This window comes from Nerophis ophidion, linkage group LG14, assembly GCF_033978795.1.
Source record: "Nerophis ophidion isolate RoL-2023_Sa linkage group LG14, RoL_Noph_v1.0, whole genome shotgun sequence".
NCBI classification, from domain to species: Eukaryota; Metazoa; Chordata; class Actinopteri; order Syngnathiformes; family Syngnathidae; genus Nerophis; species Nerophis ophidion.
In genome coordinates, this window is record NC_084624.1 from 4,417,536 (window position 1) to 4,430,649 (window position 13,114).

The 13,114-nt window shown below is 45.4% G+C and overlaps 1 protein-coding gene across 9 annotated transcripts in view; it reads right to left on the minus strand.

Annotated features, from left to right (window-relative positions):
• The window catches only part of best4 (bestrophin 4), a 43,097-nt gene that overhangs the window by 28,283 nt on the left and 1,700 nt on the right, over positions 1 to 13,114 (minus strand). For 4 of the 9 annotated variants that reach the window (XM_061919675.1, XM_061919673.1, XM_061919674.1 and 1 more), the window contains exon 2: positions 9,897 to 9,969. Coding sequence is in view for 4 of the 9 variants with exons in the window: in XM_061919678.1 (XP_061775662.1) it covers positions 3,818 to 4,933 (1,116 nt within the window). In the remaining 5 variants the exon portion in view is untranslated. Of the gene's footprint in view, positions 1 to 1,207; positions 4,936 to 6,437; positions 6,584 to 9,896; positions 9,970 to 11,986; positions 12,482 to 13,114 lie in introns of those variants that run through there. The other 5 variants (XM_061919678.1, XM_061919679.1, XM_061919676.1 and 2 more) reach the window with 5 other exon arrangements.

A 13,114-nucleotide genomic window follows, 5' to 3' on the forward strand; every position in this document is an offset into this window, starting at 1 on the left:
ACTATATACCCTGCATACTATACACCCTGCATACTATACACCCTGCATACTATACACCCTGCATACTATACACCCTGCATACTATACACCCTGCATACTATACACCCTGCATACTATACACCCTGCATACTATATACCCTGCATACTATATACCCTGCATACTATATACCCTGCATACTATACACCCTGCATACTATACACCCTGCATACTATACACCCTGCATACTATACACCCTGCATACTATACACCCTGCATACTATACACCCTGCATACTATACACCCTGCATACTATACACCCTGCATACTATACACCCTGCATACTATATACCCTGCATACTATACACCCTGCATACTATACACCCTGCATACTATACACCCTGCATACTATACACCCTGCATACTATATACCCTGCATACTATACACCCTGCATACTATACACCCTGCATACTATACACCCTGCATACTATATACCCTGCATACTATATACCCTGCATACGATATACCCTGCATACTATACACCCTGCATACTATATACCCTGTATACTATACACCCTGCATACTATACACCCTGCATACTATACACCCTGCATACTATATACCCTGCATACTATATACCCTGCATACGATATACCCTGCATACTATACACCCTGCATACTATATACCCTGTATACTATACACCCTGCATACTATACACCCTGCATACTAAAAGTAGTTCCTCAGCATTAGCACCTATAAATTACAATATTGCTACTACTTGATTAATATTCAGGTCCTGACATGTAAAAGTAGTATTGTTGGCAGTCTTGGGATATTTTTCTTAAAGGCTTTATGGGCGATATAGAGGACTCTTATTAGTTTCATTGTTAGCCGCCTTGTACTATCATAAAAAATATCCAAAAACATCAGACAATAAGTGGTTCCCATAGTCCCCATGTTGACTATGTGGCCGGCAACAAGAACTGCATTAAAAACGTACACACATTCCAGGCGTGTGCACGTCGTGTCCCGGCTCGTCATTGTTGTGCTCCGTCTTACTGACTTTTCTGGTTGCACGGCTCCACTCGAAGGAGTTTGATACCCAATTTCCCAGATGGAAAAGAATAAAGAAACGAGTTGGACAGGAAGGCATGTAACATACAGCACTCCCACTCGGGCCAGCTGCCACAAACACATTCTCTAAAAAGTAAAAAAGAAGGCAGGCGAGTCATTTCAAAAACAGCCATGATGGTTCTTATTCACTCAGTTCAATATGTTACATGTCCAGGAAGTGGAACTTTACAAAAATACAGTTCTTGATATCATCAGAAGTATTGAAAATAGGCCAAAGTATGAATGTTTTGCACATTTTTTATGTGAGCGTACACGGCAAACAGCAATGTAATGCAAAAAAAAGTCCATGGTTCTCGCCCGGAAAAGGGTGGAATGCCATCTCCGGGTTGGGGAGGAGACCCTGCCCCAAGTGGAGGAGTTCAAGTACCTAGGAGTCTTGTTCACGAGTGGGGGAAGAGTGGATGGTGAGATCGACAGGCGGATCGGTGCGACGTCTTCAGTAATGCGGACGTTGTACCGATCCGTTGTGGTGAAGAAGGAGCTGAGCCGGAAGGCAAAGCTCTCAATTTACCGGTCGATCTACGTTCCCATCCTCACCTATGGTCATGAGCTTTGGGTCATGACCGAAAGGATAAGATCACGGGTACAAGCGGTCTCTCCCTTAGAGATCGGGTGAGAAGCTCTGTCATCCGGGAGGAACTCAAAGTAAAGCCTCCGCTCCTCCACATGGAGAGGAGCCAGATGAGGTGGTTCAGGCATCTGGTCAGGATGCCACCCGAACGCCTCCCTAGGGAGGTGTTCAGGCCGCGGGGAAGACCCAGGACACGTTGGGAAGACTATGTCTCCCGGCTGGCCTGGGAACGCCTCGGGATTCCCCGGTAAGAGCTGGACAAAGTGGTTGGGAAGAAGGAAATCTGGGCTTCCCTGCTTAGGCTGCTGCCCCCGCAGCCCGACCTTGGATAAGCGGAAGAAGATGGATTGATGGATGGAAAATCATATTTTCAACCACAGGATTTTCCATGACTTGTCCAGGGTGTACCCCGCCTTCCGCCCGATTGTAGCCGAGATAGGCACCAGCGCCCCCCGCGTCCCCAAAAGGGAATAAGCGGTAGGAAATGGATGGATGGATGGATGGATTTTCCATCGCGGTGAGTTTCCAAAACAAACATTCTAAAGACCTACTGAAATGAGATGTTCTTATTTAAACGGGGATAGCAGGTCCATTCTATGTGTCATACTTCATCATTTTGACGATATTGCCATATTTTTGCTGAAAGGATTTAGTAGAGAACATCCACGATAAAATTCGCAACTTTTGGTCTCTAATGAAAAAGCCTTGCCTGTACTGGAAGTAGCAGACGATGTGCGCGTGACGTCACGGGTTGTGGAGCTCCTCACATCTGAACATTGTTTACAATCATGGCCACCAGCAGCGAGAGCGATTCGGACCAAAAAAGCGACAATTTCTCCATTAATTTGAGTGAGGACGAAAGATTCGTGGATGAGGATAGTGAAAGTGAAGGACTAGAGAAAAAAAATAGGCGAGGGCAGTGGTAGCGATTCAGATGTTATTAGACACATTTACTTGGATAATTCTGGAAAATCCCTTATCTGCTTATTGTGTTACTAGTGTTTTAGTGAGATTATATGGTACCTGAAAGTCGGAGGGGTGTGGCCAAGGGTGTGGTGACCGCCAGTGTCTCCAGTGGGAGGAGGTAATAGTCCGCAGCTGCAGGAGGACGCAAGCTCCGCTCATGTCTACGGTAAGAGCCGACTTATTACCACAATTTTCTCACCGAAACCTGCCGCTTGACCGCTCTGTTCCATAGTAAAGCTTCACCTTCGGGAATGTAAACAAGGAAACAGCGGCTGTGTTTGTGTTGCTAAAGGCGGCCGCAATACACCGCTTCCCACCTACAGCTTTCTTCTTTGACGTCTCCATTATCAATTGAACAAATTGCAAAAGATTCAGCAACACAGATGTCCAGAATATTGTGTAATTATGCGATTAAAGCAGACTACTTATAGCTTGGATCGGGCTGGAAGAACATGTTTGCTACAACCGGTGACGTCACACTCACGCGTCATCATTCCGCGACGTTTTCAACAAGAAACTCCCCGGGAAATTTAAGATTGTAATTTAGTAAACTAAAAAGGCCGTATTGGCATGTGTTGCAATGTTAATATTTCATCATTGATATATCAATCAATCAATCAATGTTTACTTATATAGCCCTAAATCACTAGTGTCTCAAAGGGCTGCACAAACCACTACGACATCCTCGGTAGGCCCACATAAGGGCAAGGAAAACTCACACCCAGTGGGACGTCGGTGACAATGATGACTATGAGAACCTTGGAGAGGAGGAAAGCAATGGATGTCGAGCGGGTCTAACATGATACTGTGAAAGTTCAATCCATAATGGATCCAACACAGTCGCGAGAGTCCAGTCCAAAGCGGATCCAACACAGCAGCGAGAGTCCCGTTCACAGCGGAGCCAGCAGGAAATCATCCCAAGCGGAGGTGGATCAGCAGGGCAGAGATGTCCCCAGCCGATACACAGGCGAGCAGTACATGGCCACCGGATCGGACCGGAGCCCCTCCACAAGGGAGAGTGGGACATAGGAGAAAAAGAAAAGAAACGGCAGATCAACTGGTCTAAAAAGGAGGTATATTTAAAGGCTAGAGTATACAAATGAGTTTTAAGGTGAAACTTAAAACTATCAGACTGTGTGGTCGCTAGTAGTGGCTTTCAGTAGGCCTTTAAATGTCCACCTTGTCATACTCGCCATGGTCTGAGTCATCCAACTGTATTCCTGGTACCAGACTATAATATTCCGTGGACTGAGTCATGTACGCTTTCTCCCGGGCCGTCGAGTCTTTCAACACCTCCGTCACACTAACTGAGTCAAACTCGGACTTGCTCGGCTTTGCCTCTGGGGAGCCGAAGCCTGGCGGGAGAGACTCCACAGAACCCTTCTGGACCTCCTTCTCTTCATCGCCCAGGAGTTTTGGAACCTTGACGCTGTCGATCGACTTCTTCTCGGCACTTTCAGGGGCCGGCATCTTGCGGGGACCTTTCGCCCCGGTGCCATGGAAACGGCAAGTCCTTTTTTTGGAGGCCCCCAACATGGGGGCTTCTTTCCTCTTCCTCCCGCAGCACCAGCAGACCACGAGGGTGGAAAGGATGAGGAGCGGGAGGGCAATGAAGAGGGCAGTGAGGCTGGTCGGGCGGCACACGTCGCTGAAGTTCACGGACCACACCGCCCGGCCTGACAGTTTCCAGGGGGAGACGCACGTCCAGTTTCTCGTCAAGCCCTCTGTCTTTGTGTCCTTGTTCTCCCGCAGGACATCCAGGAAAGAGCAGGAGCAGTCCCAAGGGTTCCCGGCCAGCTCCAAGCTCTGCAGAGCGGGCCTCTGCAGCACCGAGGCTGGAAGGAAGCGAAGCTGGTTGTCCTGCAGAAACAACCTCTTCAGGTTGTCCGAATCCTGCAGGAAACCTTCTGGGAGCTTCTTAAGTCTATTCCGGCTGAGATCCACCTCCTCCAAGCGGGGCTGTCCGGCCAGGAAGTTCTGTGGCAGAACTGCTATTCCGTTGTGGCCCAAGTAAACCTTTTCCAGCAAGGAGGCCCCCACCCCTGCCAGCTTCACTGAGGTGATGTTGCAGTGGGAAAGATCCAGAATCTGCAGGCCGGTCTGGTTGGTCAGCCGAGACCACTGCACCTGGTCCAAAGTGGAGCCGGAGAAGTTTAGGCAACAGACGGTGACGGGGACCTCGGTTGGGAGCGCAGACAAGATGGTGGCAGGTGGACACAGGCAGCCCCCCACGAGCCCCGTCCTCAGCAGAGTGACGACGAGGAGGCTCCACTGATGAAGCATCTCTGCAGGATGAAGACCAGAATCAATCCCAGGTCTGCACGATTACAAACCCTGTTTCCATACGAGTTGGGAAATTGTGTTAGATGTAAATATAAACAGAATACAATGATTTGCAAATCCTTTTCAACCCATATTCAGTTGAATATGCTACAAAGACAACATATTTGATGTTCAAACTGATAAACTTTATTTTTCTTTTTTGCAGAAACTAATAAACTTAGAATTTCATGGCTGCAACAGGTGCCAAAGTAGTTGGGAAAGGGCATGTTCACCACTGTGTTACATCACCTTTTCTTTTAACAACACTCAATAAACGTTTGGGAACTGAGGATACTAATTGTTGAAGCTTTGAAAGAGCAATTCTTTCCCATTCTTGTTTTATGTAGAGCTTCGGTCGTTCAACAGGCATTGTCTTGCTGAAATAAGCAGGGGCGTCCATGAAAAAGACGGCGCTTAGATGGCAGCATATGTTGTTCCAAAACCTGTATGTACCTTTCAGCATTAATGGTGCCTTCACAGATGTGTAAGTTACCCATGCCTTGGGTACTGATGCACCCCCATACCATCACACATGCTGGCTTATGAACTTTGTATCGATAACAGTCTGGATGGTTCGCTTCCCCTTTGGTCCGGATGACACGATGTCGAATATTTCCAAAAACAATTTGAAATGTGGACTCGTCAGACCACAGAACACTTTTCCACTTTGCATCAGTCCATCTTAGATGATCTTGGGCCCAGAGAAGCCGGCGGCGTTTCTGGATGTTGTTGATAAATGGCTTTCGCTTTGCATTGTAGAGCTTTAACTTGCACTTACAGATGTAGCGACCAACTGTATTTAGTGACAGTGGTTTTCTGAAGTGTTCCTGAGCCTATGTGGTGATATCCTTTAGAGATTGATGTCGGTTTTTGATAAAGTGCCGTCTGAGGGATGGAAGGTCACGGTCATTCAATGTTGGTTTCCAGCCATGCCGCTTACGTGGAGTGATTTCTCCAGATTCTCTGAAACTTTTGATGATATTATGGAGCGTAGATGTTGAAATCACTAAATTTCTTGCAATTGCACTTTGAGAAAAGTTGTTCTTAAACTGTTTGACTATTTATTCACGCAGTTGTGGACAAAGGGGTGTACCTCGCCCCATCCTTTCTTGTGAAAGACTGAGCATTTTTTTGGGAAACTGTTTTTATAGCCAATCATGGCACCCACCTGTTCCCAATTAGCCTGCACACCTGTGGGATGTTCCAAATAAGTGTTTGATGAGCATTCCTCAACTTTATCAGTATTTATTGCCACCTTTCCCAACTTCTTTGTCATGTCTTGCTGGCATCAAATTCCAAAATTAATGATTATTTGCAAAAAAAAAACATCAAATATGTTGTCTTTGTAGCATATTCAACTGAATATGGGTTGAAAAGGATTTGCAAATCATTGTATTCTGTTTATATTTACATCTAACACAATTTCCCAACTCATATATAAAAAAAACCTGTTCCATGCACTCACCTCAACACTCTGTGGTCTCAGTGGGTCCCGGCCTGCGTAGAAACATCATAAACGGCCAAACTCCTCTGAGGATGCCTGGTTGCTACAGATATGGCGGCCGTCGGCATGGTGACGCTGTAGTTCTGGATCAGGAGTGCTGTGTTTGGCTGGCAGGAGAAAATATATGAGACTCTCCTTTTGAAGGTTATTTGAGGTTGGGGCGGAGCTAAACGACACTCCGAAGTCAGCTTGAAATAAAATGAAGAAATAGCCTCAAAAGTGTTTTTCAATGCGGATTATTAATTTAATTCTTCTTCAGCTTCTTCAGAACATTTCCGTTTCTTTTGAGTGCCTTTTGTTTGAGGTTCGACATGAAGTAAATAGACATTAGTGGAAGTCCTTCGCAACTTTAAAGTCGGGGCAGAATTTGGGTGGAGGACTTTTTCCTGCCGAGACTTCCAGAACAGAGGAAGCGGAACAAAAACAGCATTCACTTATTCCTCTGCTGTCTTTCAGTGTCACAAGCCTGTTTCTCCAAATGGTGGCTGGGAGGAGTCAAGCTGCTCGACTACATTCAACAACAGGAGGTTCGTCAGTAGTGGGCGGAGCAAGACGGGCGGATGTCTGCTGATTGGTCCGCGGAGAATAGATGTGAGTAAACTGTCTCTTTCAGGGGTGTCAAACTCAAATACAGAGCGGGCCAAAATTTTAAACGGAACAAATTAACCTTTTAATAGGGACCCAAACAAGTTTTGCAATAAATATTGAACATGCAAGGCTTATATAACTTTAGTGACATGCAAAATCCAGTTTCAAATAATAATAATAATAAAAAAAATATCAATGGCATATCAAATAAAATTTAAATAAAAATTTTATGCCTTTTTTTCTATTTGCAATCTTCTGCGGTAAATATCACATTTTTCCCCACAGGCTAATAATACATTTGGAAATAAAATAACAATAATGAATGAACATAGTAGCAAGAGAAAATGCATGAATAAAACGTTAATTATTGGTCAGTTTGCTGGAAGTTTCCTGGAAGAGTTAGTGCTGCAAGGGTTTCTGGGTATTTGTTCTGTTGTGTTACGTTGCGGATCCATTTTCCATTTTCTACCGCTTATTCCCTGTTTGGGGTGGCGGGGGGCGCTGGCGCCTATCTCAGCTACAATCGGGCGGAAGGCGGGGTACACCCTGGACAAGTCGCCACCTTATCACAGGGCCAACACAGATAGACGGACAACATTCACACTCACATTCACACACTAGGGCCAATTTAGTGTTGCCAATCAACCTATCGCCAGGTGCATGTCTTTGGAGGTGGGAGGAAGCCGTAGTATCCGGAGGGAACCCACGCATTCACGAGGAAAACATACAAACTCCACACAGAAAGATCTTTAGCCTGGATTTGAACCCAGGACTGCAGGATGTTCACCCGAAATGTGTTTGTCATTCTCGTTTGGTGTGGGTTCACAGTGTGGCGCATATTTGTACAGTGCTAAAGTTGTTTATACGGCCACCCTCAGTGTGACCTGTATGGCTGTTGACCAAGTATGCCTTGCATTCCCTTGTGTGTGTGTGTGTGTGTGTGTGTGTGTGTGTGTGTGTGTGTGTGTGCGTGTGTGTGTGTGTGTGTGTGTAAAAGCCACAAATATTATGTGACACGCTGTTAGTATGGAGGAAAAGCGGACGTGACGACAGGTTGTAGAGAACGCTAAAGGCAGTGCCTTAAATGCACGCCCCCAATATTGTTGTCCAGGTGGAAATCGGTAGAAATTCGGGAGAATGGTTGATTTTTGGGAGGGGCACTGAACTTCGGGAGTCTACCGGGAAAATTAGGAGGGTTGGCAAGTATGAGTATTAGCGGTGAATGCGGTGTTACAGCGGCACCGACACTGTATAACACCGACGGGCCAGCTCTAATGCTAAATTGATATTGCCTCAAGGGCCAAATTAAATTACATGGCGGGCCAGAGTTTGACACCCATGGTCTATTTAGTTTGGCACTTGCCACATGGCTATAAGCAAGGAGTCTCAAACTCAACTTACCTGGGGTCCACTGGAGGCTCAGTGACCCTGGGATTAAGTTAGAAATGCAAAATTGAATGTAACAATTGTATATTTTGACACAGATCGCTACATGAAGTTGACCATTTTGATTAGTTTTTGTGTCTACACCGTTGTTATAGTGCAGGGTTTGGAAACCTTATTGGCTGGGAGAGCCATGAAAGCCAAATATTTTAAATTGTATTTCCATAAGAGCCATATATTAAAGGGGAACATTATCAGCAGACCTATGCAAGCGTCAATATATACCTTGATGGTGCAGAAAAAAGACCATCTATTTTTTTAACCGATTTCCGAACTCTAAATGGGTGAATTTGGGCGAATTAAACGCCTTTCTGTTTATCTCGCTGGAGGCGATGACGTCAGAATGTGACATCGCCGAGGTAACACACCCACCATTTTCATTTTCAACACATTACAAACACCGGGTCTCAGCTCTGTTATTTTCCATTTTTTCGACTATTTTTTGGAACCTTGGAGACATCATGCCTCGACGGTGTGTTGTCGGAGGGTGTAACAACACTAACAGGGAGGGATTCAAGTTGCACCACTGGCCCGAAGATGCCAAAGTGTCTGCCGCCAGACCCCCATTGAATGTACCAAAGTGTCTCCACATTTGACCGGCGATGCTAAGGCAGACATGGCACAGAGATGTATGGATAACCTGCAGATGCATTTGCAACGATAGTCAACGAAATCACAAAGGTGAGTTTAGTTGATGTTGACTGCCAGCTAATCGATGCTAACATGCTATGCTAATCGATGCTAACATGCTATTTACCGGCGGTGTTAAAGCAGACATGGCACAGAGATGTATGGATAACCTGTAGATGCATTTGCAACTATATTACGTTTCCTTCCACCCACATTTACTGCGAAACAAACACTTACCAATCGACGGATTAAAGTTGCTCCAGTGTCACAAGATGCGAAAGTCCTGATCGTTTGGTCCGCACATTTTACCGGGCGATGCTAACGCAGCTATTTCGGCCATGCTATGGCTATGAATAGCGTCAATAGCTATTTGCTCAATAGCTTCAGTTTCTTCTTCAATATTTTCATACTCCAACCATCTGTTTCAATACATGCGTAATCTGTTGAATCGTTTAAGTCGCTGAAATCCGAGTTTGAATACGAGCTAATGTCGCTATATCTTGCTGTGTTATTCCCATTGTTTGTTTACATTGGCAGCACTGTGTGACGTCACAGGGAAATGGATAGTGGTTTCGAAGATAGCGAAAATCAAGCACTTTATAGCTTTTTTTAGGGATATTCCGGCACCGGTAAAATTTTGAAAAAAAATTCAAAAAATACAACAAGCCACTGGGAACTGATTTTTATTGTTTTTAACCCTTTTGAAATTGTGATAATGTTCCCCTTTAACACTGAATACTGTGGATACGTGTTACTGACCTGGATAAGGAGAAACAAGCCTTAGCTGTTCGATCACTGACGGGGAGAGGTTGAGATGCAGCTTTGGAAATACCTGCGGATGATTTGAACAAAGAAAAAGGTTGTTGTCATTGAGTTATCGATGGTAGCAGAGGATGGTTAACAACGCCAACTACACAGTCCCTCCTATGTCTGAAGAAAAGAAGTCATATGAGAGCTGGAAAAATGAAGTAGAAATGTGGATACGTGTTACTGGCCTGGATTGTCAAGGTTGTTTGGTGACGAACCCCAAGATGCAGAGATGGAGGCAGGCATGGAATGTGAAAACATGATTTAATTAAGACAAAAACAAAACCAAAAGGGTGCAAAGACAAAGCGCGCACGAGGCGGTTACTCAAACAAAAGGAGCTAGCCTGGGAGCTAGAAAATAACGAACAGGAGCTTAGCGTGGAAGCTAGCGGGTAATGAACAGGCAAACAGAAGTCATACTTGTATAATGAAAAATAAAACGGAAGCAGGGAACAAAAAACAGATGAATATAGCTTACCGCTACGCTGCAAAGACAAGGTACGACACGACAGGAGCGATAATAGATCACAAGAGCGACTAGACGTGACATCGACAAGACAATACAATGATCCAACAACTGACACAAGACAAAATGAGGTACAAATAGGAGCCGGCTGATTGGCAACAGGTGTGGCCAGATGCCAATCAGCCACAGCTGAAGGGGAACACAGCACTCAGAGAACAAGACAGGAAGCTGACAAAATAAGAGCACTAGACAGGAACTAAGGACAGGAAATACTAAACACACTGAGAAGGAACACAGCACTCAGGGAACAAGACAGGAAGCTGACAAAATAAAAGCACTAGACAGGAACTAAGGACAGGAAATACTAAACACACTGAGAAGGAACACAGCACTCAGGGAACAAGACAGGAAGTTGACAAATTAAGAGCACTTGACAGGAACTAAAAGACAGGAAATACACAGGAAACAGACAAATGCAGAGGAAAAAAACTAAAACATAGACAAACTGTCAGGGGCAAGCCTGACATGGATAAGGAGAAACAAACGTTATTTTTAACACTGTGATTATCAACGCAATTATTCATGACTTATCGTGTTAAACAATTACAGCTAACATTTATCTGAGAGCCAGATGCAGTCATCAAAAGAGCCACATCTGGCTCTAGAGCCATAGTTTCCCTACCCCTGTTCTAGTGTCTAGTGTGAAATTCAAGATTGCAGAGGTTGGTTGTGTATTGTATAAAGTATTTTTGAGAGCTGTCATGATCCGTGGTCCGATCATGTTTTTGTTATGTTCTGTTAGTTTTGGACTCCTTTAGTTCCTGTTTGTGCACCTCTGAGTTTGTTTTGGTTGCCACGGTTGCTCATTATGTTCACCTGTCTCTGATTATCAATCAATCAATGTTTACTTATATAGCCAACTGCTTGCCTGTGTATCGGCTGGGGACATCTCTGCGCTGCTGATCCGCCTCCGCTTGGGATGGTTTCCTGCTGGCTCCGCTGTGAACGGGACTCTCCCTGCTGTGTCGGATCCGCTTTGGACTGGACTCTGGCGACTGTGTTGGATCCATTATAGATTGAACTTTCACAGTATCATGTTAGACCCGCTCGACATCCATTGCTTTCCTCCTCTCCAAGGTTCTCATAGTCATCATTGTCACCGACGTCCCACTGGGTGTGAGTTTTCCTTGCCCTTATGTGGGCCTACCGAGGATGTCGTAGTGGTTTGTGCAGCCCTTTGAGACACTAGTGATTTAGGGCTATATAATTAGTGTTTGCCCGCTCACCTGCTACCTGAGCACTAATCAGAGGCATTATTTAAGCCTGCCTTTGCCGGTCAGTCGGCCTGGCGTCATTTTTTGCTTTATGCAACAGTCACGTAGGTTCAAGCCTTGTTTCGAGGTTATGCTAAGTGTTTGCTACATGCACCTGTCATGTGAGTTTTGCCTTGTCCATTAGCCTATGCTAAGTATTTGCTTTAGCTTGGAGTGCGATGCGGCACGTGGTTCTGTCGGCTCGTTTTCTGTTTTGTTTTTTTTGTCGTACTTTGATTTTGAGGAATAAATCATGTTTTTACCTGCACGCCTTGTCCGGAGTAGTCCGTCTGCATTCCTGGGAAAACCGACCCCGCGGTAAGCTGCGAAATCCCTGACGTGACAAGAGCGCTGCTCCAAAGTCATGCGGGTGTGTTTAGTTGATGAGTCGCTTTATAAACACAGTTTTTGGGGAACTTAAAAGGAAGTCTGGGAAGTGTAAAGATGAAACTTTGTCACCTGCAGAACGATCCTCTCTCTGATTTGCATGCTGCACGGCTGAAAAGCTTGCAAGAGGAAAGCTCGCACGTCATCAAGGCGATAAGAGAGGCTTGTTCGGCCTTTTTCCATAGAGTAGATGACCTTTGGCTTTTTGTAAGTACTGTACACAACCACATTTCGCAAGCAGGATTTATTAAGGTGTGTCACGCCATAAATCCGGGGGGGATCTGGATGATCTCAGTCCCAAAACAATGCAACATCCTCTGCAGTTTCCTGTGAAACAACGCCTCCATTCTCCTCCGAAATCACCAAGCGTTTGCCTCTAAAACTTTCAAGAACAAAATGTCGTTGAAAGCTGGCTGTTGGACCCTAGAACAGGGGTAGGGAACCTATGGCTCTAGAATCAGATGTGGCTCTTTTGATGACTGCATCTGGCTCTCAGATAAATCTTAGCTGACATTGCTTAACACGATAAGTCATGAATAATTCCGCTGGTAATCGCAGTGTTAAAAATTACATTCTCATACATTTTAATCCATCCATCTGTTTTCTACCGCACCTGTTCAAGAAGTCGCATTAATGGTAAGACGGATTTTATTTATCATCGGTTAGCTTACAAATAGGCTTCACGGTGCCTCACAATACGAAGTTCCTGCAGTCTTGGGTTCAAATCCAGGCTCGGGATCTTCCTGTGTGGAGTTTGCATGTTCTCCCCGTGAATGCGTGGGTTCCCTCCAGGTACTCCGGCTTCCTCCCACCTCCAAAGACATGCACCTGGGGATAGGCCCCTCCCACCTCCAAAGACATGCACCTGGGGATAGGCCCCTCCCACCTCCAAAGACATGCACCTGGGGATAGGTTGATTGGCAACACTAAATGGTCCCTAGTGTGTGAATGTTGTCTGTCTATCTGTGTTGGCCCTGCGATGAGGTGGCGACTTGTCCAGGGTG